Genomic DNA, 27,789 nt, shown 5'->3' with positions numbered 1-27,789 from the left:
GGTTCTCGGGTCGGAGCTGGCGATATGAGCCTTGAATGTTTTGGGGGGAGGGAGTGGGGACGGAGAATTTTTAAAATATTTTTTCTCGTCTTTTCTCCTCTTTTGAGTTTGCGAATTTTGGGTCATATCGTTAGGGTCACGACAGCGTCGCGGAGAGTAATAATAATAAAAATTCACCAAACTGGGTTTCTTTCAGATGTTCATTTAAGCCCAGTATTTATTAAATGAGTGCAACCTACTTATTAATCCCATTTACTTGAAATTAAACGAGTATTGTGACTCTATAGGAGCTAAAATGTGAGATTTTCTGCCAGATTTGAAATAATATAGAGACCAGAGAATAAGTCTAAAATATCATTGTTTAAGTTTTTCCCCCAAGGTTTCAAAATTTAATTTTTTAGCTTCCCTTCACCAACTCTATCGTATGGAGCATCATATAATTGCTTTTTGATCGGTGGGTGTACTTATTGTTGACTTACGCGTTATTTATTATCAAAATTATTATTGTATTATATTAGGTATGGGTATTTTTTTCCTACCCGATTCATATTCCCGCTTTCCCATATTATCGATTCATTTTATGACCATCATATTCCCCATTACATACTTTGAATATACATGCACCAAGGATAAAATTCGCCATGAAAAAATTATTTGGCTGATATAGGATACGAACCCGGATCTCCCGATTTCCGGTCAGGTATACCAAAAGTTACACCATCAAGCTCTCATATTGTGAAGCGAATCTCAAACTGTGTTAAACAAACACGGTGTACATAACTTTGTGCCCATGCGAGCAAGGATACTTGTTCAATGCGGTGCTTTGGATATACTTTCCATGTTATGACTCCTTACACGTAATCATTTGGTGTTGGGTTAGTGTATCTTTAAAGTATTTACCTAAGCGGGTAGCCAATATCGTTTGTCATCATAACTGTATTCAAAATGCATGTTATCATAAATTCGAGAAGACACATCAGATTCGAATATGCGCTGTGATTGAGGAATTTAAACCCCGATACATCAAGGTTCGAGGAACCAAAAAAGCCATTTCAATACATTTAACATAATCCTAACTAGCTCACTTAAATTCAAGTATAACATGGGAAAAAATTGAGGTGTAATTTTTCCTCCATTTTCCCCTAAAACTCAACTCTGGTCTTCAGAATAGGAAATGCGCCTCATAACCGCCAAACAGATTCTCGGTGCATTCCAACTTTTTTCTGATAAGGTCCTGTTTGATAAGAAATGCGAGTGCTAACAGTAATGGTGCTAAACGTTCTTTACTTCCATTTTGTATGTATAAAGTGACAATAGGGGTTAAGCATTTTCCTCTTCCCAGCCAAAAAAAAAAACAAATTTCCATTTACAGTTTCATCTCTTACCTAAAAATCTTTGCTTCAATTTCTATTTTTTTAGAATAAAACCACCTAGCAGTGGATTAGGCGGAGATAGAGAGCCCGTAATCTAGCTTCGATCTATGCCGACTTCTTCATTTTGATCTCGAAATGTTATTACACTTATTATCATGTTTTTTTAGTTTTTTTCGATTATCTCTTTCTCGAGTTCCCTCTCTCCCGCATCTGAACACTCCCACCCGCACCATACGTGTTCTTCTTTACCTTTTTCTCCCCTCATGCCTTCCTTTGTTCTAACCCTGGCGATGCGAGACTACAGAAGGGTTAGGGAAGGATTTTTTCCCCTCTCACTCGGCGTTGAAGGTGGCAAGGGGTCACGGTTGCGAGTGAAGGGCAAACCCTGGGAGAGGCGGTGTATCTTTCTCCACCGGGAGGAGCGCACACAGAGAAGGAGACTGGATGAATAAGAAAAAAGCGTTAAAGTTAGTAGGAGTAGGGTTGAAGGAGGTCCTTCTCGCAAGGATATATTTTTTTTTCCCTTCAGCCTCTTCCTTTCCTGTCCCTTCTCCTGTACCCTATTCCCTTGCATTCCCCTCCGAACCCTGAGTACCCTTCTCCCCACCCCTTGCCTTTTCCCCATTTTCGTGACTCCACTCCCGTTCCTTTGGCTTAAAAAATTTCTCGAGTGGGGTTTTTGCGAGGAGAGGGGTACCTTCCTTTCGTTTTGGGGGTGTATGTACAAGACGGAGAGCAAGGGTTCTGGAGTCGGGCACGATAAAAAGTCCATAGAGTGAGGGAGATAGGTGGGGTCCAAGCGCGTGGAAAAGGGAAATAGGAGAAAAAAAGGGAGTAAAATATTGGCAGTTGGGAAAATTCGTACCTGGGCCGAAAGAAAAGAGGACTCTATGAATGCAGCGTCCCGGCTATGCGGTGGCAGTAGGGTAATGGCATAAACAGCTTTTAGTGGGAGGTTAGGTGAATAATATCTGATAATACTCAACCTAAATACGGGTGACCATATGAGCATCTTTTCTACTTATTGTTACACGACACTATAGACGAAAATAAAATTAGTTTCCCCTATGATTCAAGAGTTCAATACCCAAAAGTTTTGACATATGAAGTAGGAAGGACTGTCAACAAGAAGTTTGAAAAAATATCAGGCAAGTTAAAAGAAAGACATTAAATATAATTTCCCTGGTTTTACAATGAATCTGACGTAATTAACTTAATGGATCATGAATTTATAAAATTAAACACTTTCATTTAAATTTGTGATAAATACAGAAATTGATTTTGGGTTGGTAAATTTAAGACTGTTATTATCATTTTTAAATTGTACTTTCGGTTTAAATTTCGGTGTTATTTCGATCGAATTTTATATCCTGTTTAAATTCGTTAAAATTGTGAAGCGCCGAGTATAAGATCTTACAGATTTTAGTGTTACTACGTTAGTGTGACTATGTGTGTGTGGTGCGAAAATGTTACGTAGCGTTTGAATATAAAGTCAAGTGTTCTGTTAGATGCAAATTTAATGTTATTTGATTGAAATTAATGAAATTCGTCGTTCATCTTCAATAACTTCACTTTGATGCAAGAAAATTATCAAAAAATGACACCACTCATAATGATTTAATAAAAAAAAGAACGTTAGATTAATGACCAAGTCAAAAAGCTGTGAATTAAAAGGGTTACCATCAATACCAGTACCTTAGTATATGAGGATGGGTTTGGAGAGACTTTTTTTCGGTCAGAAGGACTTTTGAAATCTTAGGAGGGATGATGGGGGATAAAGAGGGGATCCCATCTTTTTTCGCCAACCCTCGCCTTCTCCTATTCTCCGCAACCCTGATTCTTCACTTTGTTCGAGCCACAAAGACGAATCCTCACCCTCCAAATCCCCCATGAGGGGACCCGATCACCCTTAAAACCCCTGCTTTCCGATCCAAATACGTCAGAAACGATCTCGTGTAGCCAGTTAGAGGGTCTTTGTGTGAAATTCACACCTCGGAGCTTGGCTCGCTTTACACTTGGCCCACTTCGTCTCCCCCTCACCACAGTTCTCTCTCGTTTTAGAACATCTCTGCCTTCGGCCGTTTCTTCGATTTCTGATTTTGTGTAACCTTTTTTTTCGCGGAACCGAGTTCCAAATGGGAAGTGTATCCATGCCCAATGTAAACGATGCTACAAAACAATCTTGCTTCACTCTCAAATGAATATTTGATGCCAACGCTGGAGGCTTTAACAACAGAATTCCGGTTTGTGCTTCACTTTCTCCGGTTACGCTCAAATTGTATTTGAACTTGATTTTGAATAGTGATTTTGTATTATTGCATTTGGCTTTCAAACTCTATCTTTATCTTTTTATTCCAATACCCCAGAACTTTTTCTGCTACCTCAAGCTTTGTATGTGTCTTAAAAATGGCATGATGGGTACTCACATCATAGCTTTTGAGTGTGAGTAAAAATAAATCACTCAGGCTGACTGAAAGCGTCTTAGCATTTTAAGAAGACGGTTTTCTATTGCATTTGTCATTTATTATTACCTCTGGTGATTTAACACCTATTATATTTCGTTTATGTCAATAGTTTACCGAGTATTGAACTTGATATTTTTCAGTTCTCTCTTTTTATTCATAAATGCTCAGTATTTATTGTTCCGAGAAAGTGAGGAAGTTTGCTATGACCGTAAAAATTAATTACATTTTATTACCTTTTTTCTGCCGTGACCTTTCAAAAACGACATTTTCCGTTGAAATTTTCAATAGTTACCATCGCAATATAGAATTTGTAAACATTGTTACCCTCGGTAATAGTGAAAAAGTCTCAAGGTTTTGAAATTATTTGTGGACTTGGAAAGCTATTTTAGTCGATCAGATCGTCCTGAATTTCCATTGGAGAGTAGAAAACATTATAAACCAAGAGAAACGTGTATTCTTCTGGATGAAATCTACCTTTTGTGTTCCCTACTGAGTGAACAGTATGAATGCTCTTAGCACGAGGAGAAAGTCGATTTATTTCATTTCCTCGGAACCTAAATATTTCATTAACTTGGGGCAGACTGGCTCTGCAGGATTATTTTTGCGTGGTTGGACGAATTGCATAAAGGTTTATTATAGGAGGATGTGAGAAGAGTTAAGGGTATGCCTCGAAGCCACAAACGCATTTCACAACATTACTGCAGGGAAAATATTTTTTCAATTTATAATGTTTTAGTGGGGGAGGGGAAAAAATTATTCCCCTAGGCACGAATGCAGTAGCGGCAAAGTGACTCTTGCAGCGACAACAATGGAACGCTCCATTTTGTCCGCTCGCCCCACGGACGACTTAACCTATTCCAGAGAGCCACGTTGAGAAATGAATACCTCATTTGTGTGGAAGTAGTAGTGAGGTTTCAGGCTATACGAGCTAGCTGGTTTTGCAGCCATTTCTCCCCTCATTTTTTTCTCCTCCTACCAACACCCACACACTATCTCCTCACACCACCCCGGTCACGGACGGAACAAAAAGATTCCCTAAAGCCGAAACTCCCAACCTCAAACACCGCGAGAACGAGAGTAACAACACGAGCCTTGGAGCAGGCCTCGGGCGTCACTCCCATACCTCCCTTTCTCTCCGTCTCGCATATTCTTCCGGATGTAAATCGCTTACTTTCTGTGTGGCTGAGCCCTCGGAAGATTTTCGGGGAGGAGACAACGGAAGTCATCCTTCCCTACCACTCCCCTACTCCTCTAGAACTCTCGAAAAAAATATATATGCGCGTAATAAAAAGCACCCGAAAATCGTTGGGTGACAAAAAGAAGCACTATTCTTTCGTACTTTTCCTTCTATTTCCATGCTTCTCCGCTTGATGCTCGGCGCGAGGAGTTATACACTCGTACTCTAGGTCGTTCGGTGGAATTCAGGTCATCTCTCTTTCTTTCTTTTTTTCTCGCACCACCACAGCTCACCGAAGAGAAGGAGAAATTGTGACATAACAACTGGGGCGAGGATCGTAGAAGGGTTGAAGGTTGTGAAGGGTTGGGGGTTCTTTCGAAATTCAGGGCGAAAGGAGGGGGGGGGGGGTCGAGTGAATTTTTTTCAGAGAGTCGTCGTTGGGAACGCTTAGAGATGCAGAATAGGATGCGGAGACGAAGGGATATGTGTATATGACGGTATACTAGCTGTTTGCACGCGAGGCATTCAAAATTATAATGTGGAGTCATAAAACATATAGATCACCAGTATATGAGCATTACGTTGAGATCCATTATCGGTTGAGCTCCTTGATTTTCATCGATGAAAATTTTCGTGGCGGGTCATTTTTTGTACATTTTTCTAGAACTTTAGTATTCACGGCGATTCTGATGCTTTTTTCTTCGATTTTTGATGGTTTTTTGGGCCCTACCCACAATTTACATTTGTGAAAATTATAAAGTCCTAATTATTAATATCAGTCCTTAGCTAAAAACAAAATGTTTTATGCTAGGAAAATCGTGGTAATTCATACATGCTCGGATTTTCTTGGATTGGCTTCATTGGTGGGGTTCACCCAGTTCTCAGCGTTTGATAATAATTTTTTTACGATAAATAAAGGAATGGCATGTGATATCCCAGTGGGCAGTGGGCTTAGATGTTGATTGAAGGGTCAACGAAATTCCAGGTGAAGCCGTCGGATTCCCCAAAAGCAAAATCCCCGACTCAGAGGAGATAATTGGTTCCCACTGACCTTGAATGTGTAAAATTCACACGATTTTAGCTTAGTTTGGGGTGAGCTCTACCCTCGCTTAACCATCCTAACCGTTGAGTTGATGCGCTGACATAATGTGCGGGACTTCCCACCTTCCCTTGAACCAACTGCTATGCACTTCTTAGTTCTCAGTTTGGAAAGATGGAATTACATTGTAATCATTCTTCCCGCTCTACGAGTGAAATCCGTGATGAATGAGGTTACAAATGTATGTATCAAGAGCCAGGTGCCAATGACGATTGTCCGGGCTGTGATGGATTTTTACAGTGTAAAATTAGTCATTTTAATGACTTAAGAGCGTGAAAACATTGTTAGGATACCGATTAACTTTATTTTTCTCGCCATAAATGTGTCATAATAACTCGTGAATGAAGGGAGAAAGCAATACTTGGAGATATATTTTTTCTACTGCTGTCTTTCCACCAGTTCCAGATTTCGTAGAGGAAAATTAATTAACCTTGACCAGGATTATTTTCCTTCTGGAGGGATTATAGCCATTTGTATGCATTTTTATATGGCTACTTAAAGATACACCGTGGGCTACTCTGTGGATTTTTCCTTGTCATTATTCTTGTTTATTTTTCCTCTCACCCCAAGTCGAATATGTGATTCTTAATAGGAATTTTTTGTCCTTGTGATTCTTGAGGAGTCTTAGATGATTCAGTCCACGTTTTCGTGTATGTGGAGAAAATGCCCAGATTCATTCTGATGTATACTCGGGGTCAAGAGTTATTCTGGAGTTCAGGCACAGTCTAAAGTCTTGCGGAGGATCCGATTGTCCGAGGACGTTAGTGTGTAGAGGCCACACGACTGGATGGGAAGGGATCCGAGGGCAGTCGGTCAGGACCTTGAGTTTGTACAAGTATCGAAACCGTGGTGAAGAGTTCACGTGGATATACTCCTGGCGTATCCTTTTCGAGTATTGAGGCGTTCGCTGTTCAGCCGTGGTCATTGTTGTCGCCTCGGAAAGGCGAGAATAATGACTGAAATCTTGTACATTCTATTTTCGAAGTGTGGGATGCATTATTCAGTGGAAGAAAGCAATATCATCCCTGCTCCCATTATGGTAGCAAAGTTTTTACATGTCATTCTAGATTGCGAGTTGATAAAAGGGAAGTATATCCAAGGCTGTTGTAAAAAAATGTTGCTGTAGGCGTTTTCTGTTTATATAAATTAAAACTCTTTTTGTAAAATGCTTTATACCGATCTTGTATTTATAATTGTTTTTGTATTTGTATATGTCAAATAAGAGTTTCTTCAACGTGATATAGAATGGTTCTTTAGCGGTTAGTTTAGGTTTGAATACCATGTAAACCGTGGCTGAAAATTTTCAATATCTTTTGAGCCTAAGGACCCCTATAAAACTAAAGTAGTTTTTAATTGTCTATTTGTCACCATTGAAATTAACATAACATACCATAAATTTTTGATCTTAAGGTTTTTTAATGCATTGATTGTACAAGGTGGTTACAATGTACGCAAATAATCTGAGATGTGCTCAGATTTTGCTCATATTATATGTGTTAAAATTTCCCATTCCTAGATATTAATGTACCTTTCTCTAGCCTTGAGAGATAAACATTCTTGCAATCTGAGAAATTCTCACCAGCAACGACATAGCAACAGCACTAAGGTCACCCGCCAATCAACTTCTGCAGGTGTGCGGAGCGCGTGAAAAAACTGAAAGGTAAAGTCTCCACAAATAAAAGCGTCCTTGTCAAGGGATCTTGCAGTGAAATGAACCACGATCGTTCTTGCGCTGGTGTGAGATAAATGAAAACAAAAGCCAGCATGTGTCGACGGAGACAAAGAACTGGTGGGCGTGGAAAAAGAGAAAGAGAGAGATTATAGAAATACCCGTGGCAAAACCAGTGAAACCACTTTTGCGTTCGTTCCGCGAAACATTTCTCTCCGACCGTGTTTTGTTTCTCCTCTAGATGTCCGTCGCGCTCCCCGTGCTGATCAATAAGAGTACGTGCCCGCGGAAAGAACCTGCATGGCTTACCGCAATTGTAAGTGTTAAAGAATGAATCGTGATATTCCTGGTAAAACATGACGGTGAGCTTTGGACTGTGCGTCGCCGCAGGGTTGTTTGAAACGCCGTGCTTCGATCGCGCCACGTGTCGTTACAAGCCTTGGATTACTACTCGTCGTCGTTGTCGCCCTCCTCCTAGGTAACTCCTCTTGTGTCGGTCCTCGCTGGTTCGAATTTCTCTCTTTGAAACCGGAGTATTGGAAATGCGCGTTCTATTCATTCAACGTGTGAATGATTTTACTCGTATGTCTTTGATAACCCATGCATGCAAGTACTAATAAGATGGATTTTGAGATATGAAGTGAAACACTTTGCACTTTCCACATTAAAAAATTTATTACACTAGCTTAGACTTGAGTCTTGATAATGCTGCAGTGCAGCGAAACATGTCGACTGTAGTGTAATAAATTTTTTATGTGGAAAGTACAAAGTGTTTCACTTCATATCTCATAATGGATCTCCACAAAGTATCTGCCTCATTCATCCAATTCAAGATGGATTTTATTTGCTTTCGTTGGCAAAAAATTTTAATACACCTGAATTCACACTTTTTCTCAGAATGGGCTCAGAATTGCGTTTTTTAGTGTGGGAAAAATATGAAAACCTGGTATTAAATATTTATTTTAGAATCCAAACATTTGTATGGTATTTAGTTCCGAAAGCATTGGAATATTGCCTCGTAGCAGTAACAAGCCAAGTGTATAAGGTGAAAAATTGTTTTTTTTCTCACTTGCGTTAACCCTGAGGAAATCGAAGGGTTAGGACATAAGACCAAACAGTTATAAATATATATTGGCTCTTTGTCAGTGTTTGACGGAAGATGGTTGCACATTTGAATTATCTTGCGATAACACTCATAGAAAAGGTTCAGGTGTTTCATGAAAGTCATTCGCCTACTTTCATTCATTTATCCCATTATGCACACTTGAGTTACTACATAAACGGGCGTTATATCTTGGTGGGTAGGGCGCTATGTAACGAATATTGAAGTATCGGAATTACATGTATCCTTTGACACCAAAAGCCAAAATCGTCGCATTGCCTCCCTTTAAAATTCACAATTTTATATGGTAGTTATAGTATTGGATCTAGTGAAATAAAATGAGTATTAAGAATGACTGATATTTATTCTCTGATCTGAATATCTGAGGTGAACTTTGCTATCTCCCGCGCTTTTCAGTATCAGGTTTGAAATACTTAGCGTGTAAAATAATATAGAGCACCATGAATGTAGGAATAAAAATAGATTCCACTGAAACTTAAATAATTAAGCAAAGGGCAAACTCTCCAATAATTTCATTTCAAGAAAATTTTTACACCACATCTTTCCTGATTCTACCTTTGCTATAAGTTGCATAGATTTTGGGTCCAAAGCAGAATTTGCTCTACTAATCAGCACCCTTAGCTAGAGTGGAAAAGGCCGCGATTCACAATATTTCCCGGATAGAAAATGGCCCATGTTTCATTTTCCCATTGTAGGTTGTGCCATTGTTTCTCTTGGATTTCCTCGCCATAAACAAAGAAAATCTGAAATTACCTCAGATGCCGGTTGGAAAGACACCATGAGAATGTGGATGAAAATTTATATAAGTTCCCCGCCGGGTTGGTGACAAATTAAAAAAGAGAACGGAGGATGTGCGGGAATGGAGGAAAATAAGCAACGTGTAGCGAACGGGTAACGGAGAACGATAGCAGACATAAAAGAGGAGGAAAATTTAATAACTCATTACGCAGATACAGAAAGTTTGCCTCGTTTTCGTACATTCTTTCACAAGGTATCGTCTAAAAAATCTGCTCACGTTTATATTGCAAATCTATTTTTTTCCAAATCGAATAAACCTTCTGACACCATTTTTGTCTCTATTTTTATAAATTTCAAAAACAAGCGACGTAATTTTCATCGATTATTTTTTCGGTGATCAGAGTGGCCCCACTTCGTAAAACATTCCCACAGCGGTCGTCGTTGAATTATGTAGTGAACTCGCATCGCTCGTTATCTTTTTCTCTATTTCTGGTATAAATACCCGTGTAAGAGCGGTTATTTTTTATCTTTGGCAGTTCCATAGAAATGATAGAAAAAATTTGCCGATGCAAATCACAGTGATGGAGAATCGACTGAATAACGAATCCCGGCGTGCATGTTTTACTTTTATTCAGATTCAAGCTCCAGTTTTGGCCTTATCAAGCAACTTTTGTTTGGCATTATGATTTTCTGCGAGAAAATAGGTGGGAAAGAACGAGGCTTCCTATTGCTCACGTGGCAGTGGCGGAAGGCGAGCGATAGGGGAAGGGAATGGGTATTATTCTCGCGGGGTCGGTCCTTCGCAACGTGGGCGCATGAGTGCGACGCGAAACGAAAGGAGATTGTAAGGGAAAAGGGTTATGGCGGCGTCGAAACGGGGTGGATTTCTCCCGGACTCATTTTTAAGCAACCGTATTGCACCCTAAAAAATAATTGACGACGATTTTTTGGGAGGGATCCAGCGGTGTCGTGGTGCCGGAACTGATTAGGAGAAGATATAATAGCCAAAGAACGCTTTCATCAATTTTGGTGCCTTAAAATTTCTAACATTCTAATTCGTAACCAAAACAAAAAATTTATCATTGATTAAACAAAGGAAAATAAATTGTAAAATGTGCAAACGTAACTAATAAAAAACAGATGAATATTTCTCTTGAAAAAAATTTGCGTTCCGGCACTGCTAATTTTGCCATGACACCACTGCAGGGGACGGATTCTATTTATCGAAAGGTGCTTAAATTTCAGGAGCAGTAGAGGAAATGCGAAATACTTAACTATACTGAATAAGCACTCCTAAGTCACTATTCACGCATCCTTTTTCCTTTTCATTTCAGTCGCCTGTTGGAAAGTTAGGAATAAGCATGGCCAATATTTGCTTTGGAAACGAAACGGAAAGTAATCGTATTCCTTTCCTGTTCTCTTTTATTTCTGATGCCAGCAGTCACCGGGCGTATAAAGGGCAGATGAATAAGGTCATTTATGAAGAAGAACAACATCAGGGAAATGAAGGAACCGGTTAGTTATAGGAAAGATTATAAGAAAGTTATAAGAAAGAAAGTCTGCAATATAATTGAAAAGCTGTAAACGACTCTACTGAAAATTCCTAAAAGATTGTTATTTTTTTTTTAAACTGATCGATAGAAGTAGTTTCAACTGCTAGGAACCTCTTTTTCAAGCCTTTGAGGAAAAGCGTGAATCTTCACGCGGGGTGATCTCCCCCACGCAAACCAAGGTTGCACACCCGCAGCGTCGCAGAGGGATCACGTACCGGGAGGTACGGAACGGATGAGGCTGAGAGGAAAAGCGTGGAAGGAAGGCCGAAAGGGAGAGAAGGATTGCAGGCAGGCGGAGAAATGAAGTAGGGGGTCGTAGAAATGGCTGCCTCGCAACGTGAAACACCAGATGCAAGCGGGAGTCTAAAAAAAAAGAGCGCCACGGTTGCGAGTGCGTTCGTTGAAGGCAGCAGTGGGGATGACAGGACGGCAAAGAAACTGAGACAGGTTTTTCGAGGAGACGGCGCGACGGAAGGTGTGTGGCAGGAGGTGCAGAGAGGAAGAGAATAGGACGGTGCAGGCAGGTATATATGGAAGGGAAGGTGAGTCGGAGGAAAGGAGTGGGGCTTCATCATTGTGCTTATCCCTCCATCTTTTGCTTTTATTTGCTCCTATTTTTTTTATATGCGGGCTTTCTCCCTTCCCTTGTTTTCTTGTCATCTACAAAATTCGCATTATGGCTTAGTAGCGGAAGGCTTGTTGTCATGAATCCCAAGTCATCCTAGTTTCTTGCTCCCTCTGCAAGGGAATATGACTGTTATTGCGAAGAAAACTCTACAATAATTGCAATATATGATATGAAAACGCCTTTGTATGGAAGATGCTGGAATAAGAAATTTTTTCTTTCTATCAACTCCATGTAATTGTTATAAGAAATATTATACCTTCATTTAAATATTTCCAAGAAAAAAATTTATCGAAGATAGAAAGTGTTGTATCTTAGGGAAATTTTTAAATTAGCAGAAGTTAAATGATAGTATTACTGTCCAAAGTAAACTGAGCATTCATTTAGGCTTGAAAACTCAGTATTGTAAACCAATAAATGAGCGGGAGGGTGAAAAAATTCTGTGATTACTCTATGATTCCACGTATCGCCTTCTTTTGCGGAAGTTAAATGGTTCAAATACCATCGTATAAACCTCGAATAAGATATTTTTTCGAACAAACTAGCCCGTTTAATTTGGCGATTAACGTTGGCGTTAAGGAAGAACAAAAAAATAACATAAAACTTTTCTAATGGTTTGTTTAAGATCTAAACACCTCAAATTAATAATCGAAATGTCTATTAATGCCGTGAAACTTAACTCTAGTGAAGTGCGATCAGAAAGGTTATTTTCAAAATTGAGAGCTGTTTGCTAAGAGCAAAAGAAAAGCTCTCGAAGTATGTTAGCAATGAATGATTTTATTTATTTTAAGCAAATAAAATTAATTTTTTCTTGGCTTGCTCAAGTGGAATGCGTGGAAGATAAGTTTGATTTGTTTCCATTTCCTGTTTTTTTATGCATATTTTTTCTATGGCCAATCCATCGCCACTCAACTGTTTACGCTCGAAGCGCTATCTTTGCACCCTATGCGATACGTTTGCCTCATTTGGAAAAAAGATTTCGAGTACCCAAATAATCACCGCTTTCACTTCGCACTTTTCCCGGAAACCGCAAGACCCGTACCTGATGGAGAAATTAAAAATGAACTCATTAATTACGTATGAAATACTCTTGACATCCATTAGACTCATACAAAAGTTAATCGACGGTAAATTTGGTGAATCAACTGATGCTCAACTTTTGAGAGGTCAAAATATCCACAGGTAAAGAATCACCGCAGAAACATTTCCTAAAAATATCATGCTTTCACATTATATCACCACTATCTCGTGGTATGATGTAGTGTCCCAATCGTGACTCCTCTATGGAAGTTTGAAAATTAAAATTTTTGAAAGCTCTCTATGCGAGACATTTCGCATTAATTAACAGTGAATTGATTTTTATATAAGTGAAACCTAATATTTCCTTTCACTATAAGCTTCATTCATAGCTCTTTTACTAATGAAGTTCACAATCTAATCGAACTCATAGTGATTCAAACCATGGTAGCCTACGCTCATCATATTAGTAATTTCGGTATTTTATAACGATCCTCTTGTGCAGGTTATAATACTTGAAACTGGAAGCCTAGAACTTAAGCAGTAACAAAGCATTTTCTGGTGAATTAACTGCATTGTTTTGTAACAATTAAACGAGGTGATCGATTTTAATACACTATACATATTCAGGTTTACTACAAAAGAGTCGCAAATCATACTGTGTATCGAAACATGTTGTCTTCATAATTTCTGTAGGAAAAATTTAAAAAAGGAATTTTACTCCTCCAGATGATGTGAAAGTCTAAAGAATGGATCTAAAAACCGTAACTTAGGAAAATATTTTTGCACGCATGAAAATATTGTACTACATGATCCAATATATACATAATCGGTCTCCATTTTTATGCATTCTCTTCCTTTCATCTGATGAAAGAAATTTTGCTCACATGTAAATATTGCGTATAATCCAATATTCTCGGGTGTGTATGCTCAAAAGATTTTTCCCCCCCAGTGTTTCATTTTCGTTATCATTTCGAAAATTTTCCGAGCTCTTGGTGAGATCACTCGCTCTTTTTCCTCACGGGGTCATACCCTCGCTGCTTTGCGTAGCAACCAGGAGTTTTCACGTGTTCCTGTGGCGGCCGCGTATCCTGTGTCTCGGCTTACGGATGCTAGAATTCTCGGTAGGGGGAGCTTCGTATATGAGGGCCTATGGTTCTCCCTCACCTCCCCCATCACCCCTACCTTCCTCTCTTTCATTTCCGTATTTTCCCTCTCTTATTTCTCTCTCTCTCTCTTTCTCTCTGTCTCACTCTTAGTCCTCTGAAACCGACCCGGCTGGGTATATTTTTTTTATTCCTCGAGGTCGGGAGAGGAATGAAAGGAAGGAAGGGTGGCTACGGGGAAAGTATCGAACAGGCGACATTCTCTCACCCTTGGTCTGATAAAAAAATCATGGTGTTTGGTGAAGAAGGGGTTGAGAAGGCAGGGTTTGGGAAAGAAAAGGTGGGAAACGTTTCTGTAGGGAAAGGGTTGAGGGGAGGTGGAATTGAGAAGAGCGATTCTTGCCGTGAGTCGGGGGCGTTATCCCGAATGGAACCGAGGCGAAATAAATGTACAAAAATACCTTTTTTTCGACAATCACCCAGTTTTTTTTTTCGAATATTTACTTTAATTTTGCGGTCGTTTTCTTCAGCTCGGATAACATTGCGTTGAGAGCTTGATAAAATTCCAATAGTGGCCGTAATTTTTTCCAATTAGTTTCATTCCGATGTGAGATCAAGCGTGTGCTTACGTAGAACTTAGTCTCACTTGTTTCCCAATCCTGCGGAACGTGATGGAATTTTCCGAGTTAATTCTTGTCGAGGCGAAAGTTTAATGAACTCTCTCCCTGCTGCATTGGTATTACGAGTCAACTTCTCTCTCTAATTGGGAAAGTGTCTAAAAGATCGTTATTATGATTGCAATGCTTGTAATTTTAAATACTTATGGGATCAGAAGGGGTTTTCCTCGGGGAAGGCGTTCATGGTGCCTGTCTTTTAATTGATCTTTACGATAACTGTTCTATTACTGGGAAAAGGTTTAACCGCTCAACTGCTTTATCGTGGATATTATTAAGTTTATTTTCCCACTGCTTTTCATGAAATATTATCAGCTTTCCAGTGCTGTAAGATTTTGTACAAAACAAGATTATAAAAAAATTAGATTAGCGTAGAAAATGAGCGTTGCTAAGCATGTCCTGAGGAGGAAGTTGAGTTAATTTTAATGCGACCATTTTGCCCTTTCCGACATATTGTTCAAAGGTAGTTGGATTTTTGGTATTTTTATCCTTTCGGGTGGTATCGGACTGATTCAAGTTTTAATGCAGCGCATTGTCCCGTGTAAATCGTTCGAAATTTTAATCAAATGCTACGCTGCGAAATGAGTTTATTGCTCTTTCGCTAAAAAATCATTCAGTGTGAAAATGTTCGTAAAATTAATTCCGAGTGGACTTATTTGTCAATTGTAGCTGGAAATTATTAATCGCGCTCTTTTAGGCGCGGGAGTCTCACCCTCTGAAAAGCGAGTTTGATTCGAACCTATTTTGTGTCGCGCTGAAGGTCAAAATATTTTTTCATAAATCCTTGTTAAATTTTAATTTCGTTCCGAATTACGTTTTCAGTTCCCAAATCAACATTTGGAGAAAAGGAGAAAATGCTCTCTCAAAAAATTGAAGCGAAAAAAATGTTAAAAAATGAAGTGGGAGCAAAAATTTGCACTCAAATTTGTTCATTACGGTGATGATAGTGAACTAATGGCAGGAAATGAGTTGAGCTGTCACTCTAAGGATAATAGACTGCCTGTTAAGGGAGAGTATTTGATTGTTTGATATTTTGTTTAATAAATCTGAATTCATAGGTATCGGCATACTGGCCATTGAGTGATATTTTCCATGCATCGTTGAAAATATAAAACTTCCGAATGTGTAATTCCATCAGTTTTTAATAATATCGTATGCTATTCCAATATATATTTCCGAATGTAGAATAAGGTTGCAATACAAGTGCAAGAAGTTGATTTTTGGAAAAATTACGATGCCCGGCTACAAGTTTTTCTTTTCCTCTGGTTATCAAGATTTAAAAAAAAAACTGAAAAAACTAGTTTATAGAACGGTTTTTGTTTAAACTCGACTAGTTGTTCCGTAGCACTCGAAATTGTCTACTTTTGCTCAGCCTTGCTTGCCAATTTTAATTTTTCCAAGGGCAATAAATGCAGTATTGAATTTTTCCCTACCGCTTCTGTGGAAACCTTAATTAGTCGACGCACAAAATTTCCCCGAAAAAATAAGCGTGGACGAGGGTGCATTTTTATCCCGACGGTGTTCGATCCGCACCCCACGGCGTCGAGTCGTCGCCTCGCATGCGACTCTGGCCTCGCGTGCACAGGGGAGAAAGCGTGTCGAGGGAAGGGAGGAGATACGGGAGGGGAGACTGGAGGGGAAGATTTTATTTTTATTGATACCCATGCTTAAGTCGGTAATTTTTCACCATCCAATCGCAGAGTTTGACGAATTCAGCCGTATTAGACTAAATATGGTGGAACAACGTGATATTTTTGAGTAAATAAAACTTTTTGGTCTTTCCACTCTTTAGTGGCGAAAATTAGCTAGTTGTAATGCGTTTCGAGGTATAAAACTGAATCATATGGTCAAATTAAAATTCTTAGTAACAATTACCTATGAATAATATAACCTGATGATGGCGCCATGCGCTGAAACTCGTTGCAACTAATTTACTCCTATTCAAGGAGTTTGCAGTACAAAAAATTTACTTCAATTGCTAGGTCAGACATTATAGTATAGAGAATTTTAGTCCAAGTTATAGCAGTAGTTGAATCGAAATTCTTAAAATTTGAGAATAAACATATGGCCGTTGCTGACTACTTGACCGCATTCACACTTGAAGCCAGCCAGACACTGCGAAACATGGCTTTTCTTGTGGAGATTGTGCCATTAATTCATCAATATTTCGCTGATTTTTACAACGTGGCAAGAGTAATGTACTGATCCTCAAGGCTTAAGTGGCATTACATTGGAGATAATAGCTTGTTTGGTGGTACATTTGCTCAGAGAATACTTGTCACCGAAGTAGGGTGAATATTTCGTAGCAATAGGTGAAGCATTGATTGGTATTCGTTTGAATTAACGATAACCATAGCTCTGAATTAATACATTTCGATTACTTTTGTGTGATGAAAGATATCTGTTAACAAGCCAACTCGTACATTTCTACATATGCTCTTTCGTACGACCTCTTCATTCAACAGTTTGAAATGATGATACTTTTCTCGCGTATGAAAGAAAGAATGCGATTTTAAGTCGGGTGATGGGAAAATTGGCAGGAAGAATCTTTGAGCGGAACACACCTAATAATATTTTGGCCTAAAATAACCGTGTTCCATATTCTCGAATAAAAGCAGAGTTTTTTATATGAGGCGGCCAAAAATCGAACCTTTGTACAGATGATCGGGGGGATAACTGTTTGAGTTCATATTGTTTCCGTGATAATTTCACTTTTACCGGGAATATTTCGATAAATTTCATCAACATTTCATGAAATAGCTTTTCAAAAAATATGAAATATTAATTTTGAGTGAAAATAAATTCCACTGAAGTAATGCCTAGATAGTATGCATTTTTGGGGACCGTTCCGGGACATCAAAAATATTTTCACACCTTTCCAACCAGAGTTGCGTGTAGTGTTTCATTAGACGTAGCATTGAAGCTAGTATCCAACGCTGATAAGATCGATGTTGATCCTTATGAGGTTTCCTAAATGGAAACTCTCAAATGTTAAACTTCTCGTTCCACAATGCCTATTGAGCGGAGAAATCAGAATCCTGAGTTACGTACTCATCCTCTGTTTCCCTCCGAGGGGATATAAAAAATAAATTTTGATTGAACATAAAATTTCAAGCTTCACTTAGTGGAAATCCATGATGACGCGAGTAGACGATAGCCTGCAAAATTCCATGCTGTTTATTAATCACCGCCCATGGTTTCAGCCGATTTCAGTTATCAACTAGGTTAAACATCAACCTTGATAATTACTGATATCAGTTGATGCTCCACCTTAACTATGACTGAAATCAGTGGAAGCCATAGTTTGCATAAAATCCACTGTGATTAATTTTAATTTGGTCACACTGAGGTGAACTGGCGTAAATAGCAAATACCTATTTGCAAGTTCACTTGCATAATTTTACCATCTCTACTTCGAATCTTTCCACCTTAACATGCCCTATTCAACAATCTCAAATGATGCGACTCTGCTCGCGTGTGGAGGGGGCGAAAGCGTGTCGCGGGGTGAGTGAGGCAGGGGAGGGGGTATTAGGTTAAAGGGGAAAGAGGGGAGGGAGGGGAACTTTTCGAGGAGCCCCTCCCCTTTGCCCACGCCGTCGCGCCCGTGCGCCGCCACCCTTCCCTCCTCCGCCGCAGTCCGACACATCGGCACGCTCAGTCCGACTGCGGCGGCCACTGTGAGCGGGGAAACGACTACGCAACCACCTCGCGCCCGAGACAAGGACCCCGCCCCCGCCGGGACGCCAACGCCGAGATCGCGGGCGAAGCGACCAACCAAGGGGGCGCCCTCGACTCTCCGCCGGCGTCCGAGCCTCTCCGGCCGGTTGAGAGTGTAGACCCCGCTTGGCGATGCGGTGGTTTGGATGAGTCCGAGGCGGGTGGGAGAGCTGGAGGAACGGGAAGGTTGTCCGCCGAGGCGACGAGTCTTTCTCTCCCCGCCGTCGACGGCGGAACTCCCGAGACCGTCCGTTCGTGGTTCCGGACTCGGCCTACCCAAGTTCCTCCTCTCTCAACCACCTCCTTCCGGGCGGTATACCGGATCCCCAGCACCACCCCGTTACCTTAAGGAGTCCAGAAGAACCCTCCTCCAACCCTCTGCCAGTACCTACAGGACCGTTTCGTCGTACTAGCCTTTCGTGATCTTGTTCCGGTGTGATACAAGCTCCGGAGCCAAGAGTGGGATTTGAGTTGTTGGGAGAAGAACGCATTGAATTGTGGCGAAGTTTTCTCGCTCCGAAAGACTTACAGTTTTCTGCCTCCTTGCAAATGTGCTCAGTGTGTTCTTAATCTGTTTTCGTTGACTCTGGTGAAGGTGAAGAGGTTCCGAATCGGCTGGAGAGAACTTATTATCCGGAAGAAGACGGTGTCCGTGGTTAGCAGGCATCATGTTCGGGCTCCTGAATCCAGCTTCGGCCGTAACGAGTAAGAGGACTAAAATAAATAAAAGCTTTCCGCGATTAAAATCGCTCATTCTCGCTGTTTAAAAAAAATCGTACTCCCGCATTCGTATGTATGTACTCGTATACGCATGAAGCGTGATGCGAATCCTCGCTACCACTCTCATTCCTTATTTTTAAAAAATGCGCATACCCTATTATGCATATATATGTGTATGCGTGTGCTTATATGCGTATGCATTTCCAAGGGTCAGACAAGCCACGCATATCCCTTTCATTAGTGGCCACTTGCCCGCTCCCATTTGACCCCGTTGTCACTTGGCAAGCAACTCAATGAGAGGATGACCACTTTGGCTTCCCCCACTTCCTCCCTTAGCCTCCTTGTAATGCGTAATCCAAAACTGCCCCAGACACACCACGAGTACAACCTTCAACCACTCTCCTCGGACACAAACTAAGAGAAAAAAATAGAGAATTCTCCCTCTCACTTCGAATGCGTCATCAGTGTGTTTCACGACGGCTTAAGATCTCGCATTCTTATACGCGCGACAATGAGCTGCTTCCCGTTTTCAGTTGATCATTTTATTTTTCCAAAATTTTTCCAAAATACTCAACAATATGCATGACGTAATGATTGTGTATATATTTTTGTCCTCCTAACATCATTAGTTAAATTTCGCTGACCAGGTTTGATCAGATTTTTTTACATTTTTACACTTAGCAAAGAGCATATTTTTCGTAGCAATAGCGGAGTTTTTAGAGATGAAATTTCGAGAAATCGCCCACAAGTGCACTCAATGTGGAAAATTCCAAATAGGAATTAGCATTCGCCTTAACCTTAAACCAAACCAGGGTCGTGAAAGTGGTGCCTTTTGCTTCAACTGAATATTTTACTTACGTAATTTGGTGTATTTAATATAATGTGATCGATATCTAAGTTTGTCCGCAATTTTCATCAGATTTTCCGATCAGCTGTTTTTGCTAGCAGTTGCGAAAAAGGGAATTCACGATGCAGTACAAATCTGACCGGATTTAAAGTGCATGCATTCATTCATTGTACATAATCCATAATCACACCGTTGGCCAAAAATTGACCACTGAATTGAGCACCAATTTATCGACATTTCACGCTTCCGAACACATAAGGGTAAGTAGAGCAGAAGTTATGATTGGAAATATTATAATTGATGAAGCTAATCGCAAATTTTAACTGCTTTCATGATTGCTGCAAAAAAGCGAAGAAATAGAGGAGTATTTATTTAAATGGAATGAGGCTACCTATTAACTTGGTTATAATGGTTTCCATATGTATCATATGGAGGACAAATTTTCGTCATTAGCATGTTCTTGCTGAAAATAAATGTGTAAATAAATATATGTTTTTCGCGATAGTTTGGCGCGCCAGATGTAGTGAGCTAATCACTTAAGCTAGTCAAAATATCAATCGCAACTAGAATGAATGCCGAGTACTTTACATCAGTTTTACCTTTAGAAACATTTCCTGCCGAACGAGAGAAACTCATGCTCAAGATGGTTCAATCTTCGCTCCATATGGTGACGAAAGGCAAGTTATCGAAGTATTTAAGCTGCGCCGCGAGAGAGGTAATTCATACGGGAAAGTTTTCCCCAGCATCTTCGCACCTCAAATTATCAGTTGAAAGTTAGTTAGTCCCACCACCTATCTTGCGTTTCCTAGCATCGGCAGTTTTCTCGAGAATGGCGTACTTTATGAGTAGTATCTCTTCCATTTTCTCCTCAACAATTGACACGATTTACGTGTGAAACGGTTTATTACGTGACGAGCTCCATTCCACGTTTTTACTGTTATTTTTTCTGCCTCAGTTTCAAGTTTCGTGTTTTCCGTTGGCTTTGTGGCGATTAAAGTGTCCTGGCTACGAATTTTGACGTCAATGTATTTTTTTTAATACGATTCGATTCGTTTCATTGGATTTTCGCGTCCGAAAAAAATTCATTTCCGATCGATAAAAAGGCGACCGGCTTGAGTCTTTCGTCCTTCTCGCAGATGATTTTTCTTCTGACTTTTTCCTCGACATTTTGGTGTTTTAATTAAGAAATGTTGCTCAAGGTAAGCCATGATTATCGCTTCCAAGGAAATCGTGCGGCTGCATATTTGATGATTTTTTCTTCGCAGCGATCATTAACGCAAGTTTTAAATTGCTGTCGAAGATAATTTAGCAATCCAACCGTAATTACAATCCATGAAGATAGCGTCTGCTTCACTCTTCATAGGGAAAGAAATTTTTCTTTTTCTTTGCAGACTGAGATTCTTGGAAAGAAATTTCCTCTTCCTCTGCTTCCATTTGCTGATGTTCATTAATCCATGTTTCACGTTACGCGAGAAATCTTCACTTCGCGGTGTGGATCAGTAGAATCCATTACCATTCGCTTTTCAAAAAACTTTATTCATTATCACTGCTTGAGAACATTCCATATTTCTTTAATAAAAAAAAATGATGTGAATTGATATTAATGCATTGAAACTCATTCCCACCCTCTGTTATCATTGTACTTGTACACCCTTTTCTTTTTTTAATATGAAATAAACACTGTAATACTTCAAGTAAAAAATCTCTATAATTAATTTAGCAATTAATCATTGAAGGCCTTATTTATTGCATCGATTTACTAATTCAATCCAAAAACGTTATAAAAACATAGAGCGATGTATACCAGAGGAAAATTTTTGGGAGTTACCCTAGTTATTTTATGGACAAATTTTAAAATTCTGCCTAAATACAGATTTAATTATTTAGAATTGTCTACAATGTGTAGCTCCAATACATCATTAGTTTGCTTAAAATGGTTCTTTTTTATACGTGCAATTACTTGCCCAATATACCTTTGCTTATACACCTAAATACACTGTCTCATTAGGACAGGCCCTTGAAGAATAGACTCCTTCACTCATTATGTGAGATATGTTTACACTAATATTGCAAAACCTTTCCTCATTATGTATTCGAATTTTTTAATAATTTTTTATACAAGTAATGAGTTCATGCAAGTTACGCGCCCTCATTTACTGCTTTTATGAGTCATATGATTTCGCTAAAACGCTGTTTTGAGATTACGAAAAATCTAAAGTGCTTGAGTTAACTTCGTGTCCAGCTTCTCACGGCGTTTTGAGAAAATACTAGATTAGCACCTCATGCAAATGAGCACTGCTTATCAAATTTTTAAATCTTATCAAGCTTAAAAAGAATGCTATCGTGGAAAATTATCAGGCAAGGGGTGATACAATGCAAACGCTGATTTGGACGGCGAAAACTATTTTTATACGATATAAATGTGGAACGTATTAATGTTAATAGCCACTAATGAAATACTGCATGATAATATAAAGCTTTATAAAAGAAGATTTTTAACGTTCATCAAAATAGAATTCCTCTGTGAGTTTTTCTTCATTTCTACAATCCTGCTGTAGAAACATCTACTGTTTTCGCATTTGCAAGTAAATAATACCGCGTAATTCTGTTTTTCCATTTATATTCTTTTATTTCAGTGATACTTATTTAAAACTTTCTCGGCTCAATCCTAGTCTTTATCTGGAGAAAATTATGTCCCAAAATTAAAAACGTAAACCCTTTGGACAGAAATGAAATTAAAATCAGCTGTTGAGGAAAATGTAATGGTATCTCATTTCCCTATATTTTTCCCTGAAAAGTATCTTCATAGGATTCCAAAGCGTTGGTAGTAAATTTATTCAAATGGTAAAACTATAGTGCCTATAAAACTATAGTATAATTAGGTATTCCCCTAAAGGATGTTTGGTCAACTCGAGGACTTGAAGTCCTGTTAAAAAATACATTCATAACACAGAATTGCATCTTTAGGTATTTGATAATTATCCGTAAATCGCCGGCCTCGGTGGCGTCGGGGTAAAGTCCCCGGCTGCTAACCTAGTGGTCGCGGGTTCGAATCCCGCCTGGGTGGATTGATCACCATCCAGGGCATGAATGTTTGTGATTGTCCATCAAGTTAATTGGAAGAGAGGACAACAATGTCCTAAATTCGCTTGAGAAAATAAGACGAAATAATAATAATAATAATAGTAAATATTGCATTTATGCTTGCTGGTAAAAAGCTGAAAATGAAATACTTATCTCTTTGGAAATAGCCGATGTTTTTGGGGAGAAGCGATGGAAAAATATATGAATTTTTTAGCCATTCTTAATAATGTGGGGGAAACGCAGTGCGATCGCATTTTCTGCCAAATAGCGTCGCAGAAAAGCATTCCTCTCTCTCTCTCATCTCCTTTTTTTATCATTTTAGCGATTCCCGGAAACTTTTTACCTATCCCCCCCCCCCCTAAATTTATCCTTACTCGGGAGAAAAGATTGTGCAAAGATTAAAGACTTACACTTTGGGCGAAAAGAAATATAAATTAAGCAGCGAGAGGTTGCTTGCATCTCTTTTCCCCTTCCCCTATTCCCCGCACAGTCGATAATTACCGCGATACCTTCGGGGGAGTCCGTCCTCGAGATCCCCTGCGGAAAAGCGCCTTTGCTTATAATCGGGAAGGGAAAAGAATCCAAAGCCGGAATTACAACGGGAAGAGGGAAGTAATAGGTACGCGGTAGAGCCCCGGAGGGAATAGCGGTTTATCTTTTCCGTGCCTTTTTCGGGGTTTTGGGAAAAGGCGAAGGAAGAGTCCTCTCGGTGGCGGAAAAAGAAACCTAGGTGTAACAAGATGGCGTCTTGCGGAGTTCGCGCTCACCGGGGAGGCAAGGCTTAAAAGGCTCCGTTGAAACGGATTAATCCGTCCAATTAGCTCGGCGTGGAGTTAATTAAGTAATTGAGTAATTGGACTTGAAGGAATGGAACGGGGGGGACCGTGTGGGTGGGGTGGTTCGGAAGAAGGAATGGAAGGAGAGAATCAGTCCGCTTTGATGGGCCGTGGATGTTCGGGAAAAGTTTTGTGAAGGTATCGGCGCCTTCGTTCGGAAAACTGGGAAGGTGTGGTTTTTTTCCTTGTGGGCCCGTGTGGTTCTTCATGTGCTGAGGGGTGGATCTCAAATTAAGCGGAAATGTGAGTGAGAAAATGTATAGGGTGTTAATCGTGTTTTATAATTTTTTTTTTCAAGAATTCCTACGACCGAAAACAGAGTTTGAGCTTTGGAAGCTAAATGCATGGCTTAGTGATCTGGAATATAATCCTTTCGTGCGATATCGTACGAATTTGTTCAGTCGAATTCCTAATTTTCGCGTCATTTTTTCCTCCTTTGAATGTGTTTATAATATAATTTGTTTGCTGATTGAGGAAAATTCGAGTGAAATCATTTTTCGTCCTAGTTCTTTCATCTTTTTCAAGTTGCCTTTTAAAAGAGTCGCGTTTTTCGTACGGTTACCATTTTATCTTTTGCTTTATGCAACGTTGAATATAGCTCTATCCGCATTGGTTGTTTACTATGAGTTTCAAAGATTTATTTCTATTTTAGAAAATATCCCACTACTCCCGCCCCTAAACAGTAAATGGGAAGGAAGATTAAATACAGAGAAACCCCCAAATTCCGCATTGTAATTCCCAAAATAGTAAATGGAATGGAAAGGAAATAAAATAAACCTAATTCCAAATGGATGATAAAAAAATAATTTTATCCGACTTCTTTGGAGTATATTGAAGGAAATTGCCCTAAATTGCCCTGAAAAATTCCCTCACTCACGCTGGTAAGTGGGAAAATAGGATAGAGAATCATCTTTTTTTTGAAGAAGGAAGATGCGAATGGAAGGAAGGTAGTCTTCAAGTCGGTGCTGCAATAGCAAAATGCACCGAAAGATCCTCAGAACCAAAGAACGCTCCACCGTTTCGCAGAGTGCTTTTTCCGTGTCGCCCGAGGAAGAGTGGGGAATTGGGTGAAAAATCTCAGCCACTGCCGGAAATTGGTCTCGTTGTGCTCCTGCCCCCCCACCACCGCAACCCCTCCGATCCTCCGATGGTGCTGGAAGCGCGAAGCGAAGTGAGGAAGGCGTAACTGGGCGGAAGAAGAACTTTTCCGAGCGTGGGAGGCTGAAGTCTAAGGCGGGATCGGTTGAGAGAGGAAAAAAAAAGCGATGGCTAGGTTGGGAAAAAGAAAGTCTTTGATGCGGCCAACTCCTCTTTAGCACGTCTCTCCCCAGAATTGTCTTAGCTGCCTAATTCCCTTCAACCCCTCTCGCTATCACTTCCTTTTCGTTTCTTCCCTACAGCCAACATAATTCCCCCCCGGGGTCCTCAGCCCTCGCTTACGCACACCCCACACCAACGCTTCCCTCCTCCCCGGTCTGTTCGGGCTTTGCTCCAGAGTGAGATCTTTTGTCTCGCCTTCCAATTTCTTTCTTCCCCTCTAGGCGAATCCTTCTCTTCCGAAAAGGAATCGCTATCGCATCCATCCCCCGTTTTCCGCTGCTCTCTTATTCAGTTCCTTCTTCCATCCACGATTTCTTCCATATCGTCCTTAAATCCTCTTTCCCGTCTCGTCCTATCCCCGTCCATAAATCGTTCATCTCTCCTTTTCTCCTCCAGATCCCTCGCCATTTTTATCTCTGCCTCTACTCTCCGTTTCCCTTCCCTCCCCGCCCCCTCTGAATCTTTTAGTTCCAGAGGCCGACCTTGGGACCTGGTTGGTAACCCGCCATTCAAGAAACTCCCGGTTTTTTTTATAGTTAGGCGTTTTGAGCGAATTATTCAAATGAAGTCACCTTGAGTTTTTTCGTCGCTGATAATTCAAAATCCCACGTTTATGAAGTTTTTTAAGTCACCGTCTTAGCCGTTATATCCGCAAAGATATATCACAAAGTGTGGCTCTTAAAACTTTGTGATTTACCATGGTTAAAACGTTTCCAAGTTCTATTTTTCAAATAAGATTTATTTATTAATGCTATAACTTACAATGCTTACCTACTACTTTGATTAGCAGCAAATAATTGATTATAGTGAAGACATTGTCCATTAAATTCATAATATATTTGTATAATTAACATCTTATATATCTTTGTGTAATAATTAGCCCGTTAACAATGATGTCAGGCCCACTTAATGGTCTTAAATCGCCTTTGCCCGTCTTGGTTTACGCGTTGATTTTTGAGTTACATGGTTGTCCTAACGTTTCTTCGTAGGATAAAATGCTTTCCCACCGTTTCATTTTAAATAAAAAACCTAGGTCTCTTCTATTGAAAAGGTATTTATCCATTTTTTAATCGCTACGGTCGCTCATTGGCGAAGAGAATAAAATCAACTGCTGGAGATTCAGATAAACTCTTTTTAACCGCAGTAAATATTTTTCCTTCTCTGAAACATCAGTTTCGATGAAATACTTCGTGAAAAATCTATCATAAATTTAATTCTTAACTGATTGTATTGGCTACATCTCAGTTTAGGACCAATGGTCACAGATATAGGTGATTTCACGGACGGGGTTCTATGTTATTAGGGTATTTCTTCATAATTTCTGACGTTCACCTGGTTTGAGAATTTTTCCTCAATTTTCCTAAGCCCAATAAAAGTGGAGAAATCATGTTTAAGTGGCGCCGGCTGGAGATTAAGGTGTTTACACGAGCTATTGTTTCCGTCTTTATATGTATCATCATGAATGAACAAATGGAAATTCATTTATTCGTAATTTAGGATACATCAATTAGCTGTAACCTTAGCTTCTGCTATTCAATTTAGCGTATCATCTGAACTCTTATCATCACTCTGTTGACCCCATTCTTCTCTTAAAAGATGTTCCCGTTAGAAGTTTTACATGACATTGTATTGGAAGCATACATGGACCTGGGACCTGACTTGGTACTGGCCTTCAGTATGGTGCGAATACAGGATAACATATGCGCAGGAACAGACATCAATCATGAATCACAACTGTCAAAGAAAAGGTTTTAGCGATAAATATTTCGTCGAACTTCATGACTCAGTCGAACGGACGTTTTGATACACCTAGAGACCATTTTAAATTATTTAGCGTGGATATTCCGCTCCTGCCTTCATAAAAATGCCTTTTACCTTCACCTCGAAGCGAAGTATGATTTCAGAGCGATCCCATATCCCCTTTTATTTTCTCTCCCCTATTCAAAACATAAAATTTGGCCAATGCTCATGAACGGAAAGGTTTCATTTTTTATATGACCGCAATCCTCTCTAATTCTGTCCAGGTGAATGCGACAAATGGAGGTTTTATGCGAAAGAAAGGTCAGCGAGGAGAAAGATCGAGAAAAGTGAGCTTTCTGAGAAAGTATGAGGTCGAGGGAAGGGAAGACGGGGAGAAATGATTAACTTCCCTTTTTTTGAACGTTTAGGCTCATGAAAGTCCCATGGAGGAGAAACTTGTCGATGTCGTGGATCTAATCGCGGAGCTGACTCGGCGTGTCAGGCCCATAGCGACGTAATCTCCGGCCATCTCCTCGACCCCGGCCACATGCCGAACGCCGTTCGAACCCTTGTTTAAAAATAAGGTCTTGTGTCAACTAGGAATATCGTGGGTATTCTCTAGTGAGCCTTATCGCAGTCGGAGAATAGAAGAAATATAATGGCATGAATTGATCGCAGGCTTTCCCGGCGTAAGGTTATTCGGGATACCCACCAGGTCTTGTTTTTCATCACGGTCGATATTTTGATAAACGAGTCGTCCATGGTATGATGACGATGGACGACACATTCGTCGAAGCATCAACCATGGTGGAGAACCTAACCCGGTAGAAATCCCGAGTAACCTTCCAAAATGACATCAATTAATAGAAGTGAAATTTAGGGAGGTTTATCAGTATTATATATCGT

The 27,789-nt window shown here is 39.9% G+C and overlaps 1 protein-coding gene across 3 annotated transcripts in view; it reads left to right on the top strand.

Moving 5' to 3' along the window:
* LOC124153793 (complexin) overlaps positions 1–27,789 on the top strand; it is a 348,643-nt gene that overhangs the window by 225,252 nt on the left and 95,602 nt on the right. Inside the window, exon 1 of one of the 3 annotated variants that reach the window (XM_046527153.1) lies at positions 18,275–19,041. The exons of 1 other annotated variant lie outside the window; for it this stretch is intronic. In XM_046527153.1, coding sequence (XP_046383109.1) covers positions 19,005–19,041 — 37 coding nt within the window. In that variant the 5' untranslated portion in view covers positions 18,275–19,004. Of the gene's footprint in view, positions 1–18,274; positions 19,042–27,789 lie in introns of those variants that run through there. One more of the 3 variants, XM_046527152.1, reaches the window with a different exon arrangement.

Source organism: Ischnura elegans, chromosome 2 (assembly GCF_921293095.1).
Source record: "Ischnura elegans chromosome 2, ioIscEleg1.1, whole genome shotgun sequence".
Classification (NCBI taxonomy): Eukaryota; Metazoa; Arthropoda; class Insecta; order Odonata; family Coenagrionidae; genus Ischnura; species Ischnura elegans.
The sequence above is the reverse complement of the archived record's forward strand: the minus strand, read 5'-3'. Positions and strand labels throughout refer to the sequence as shown.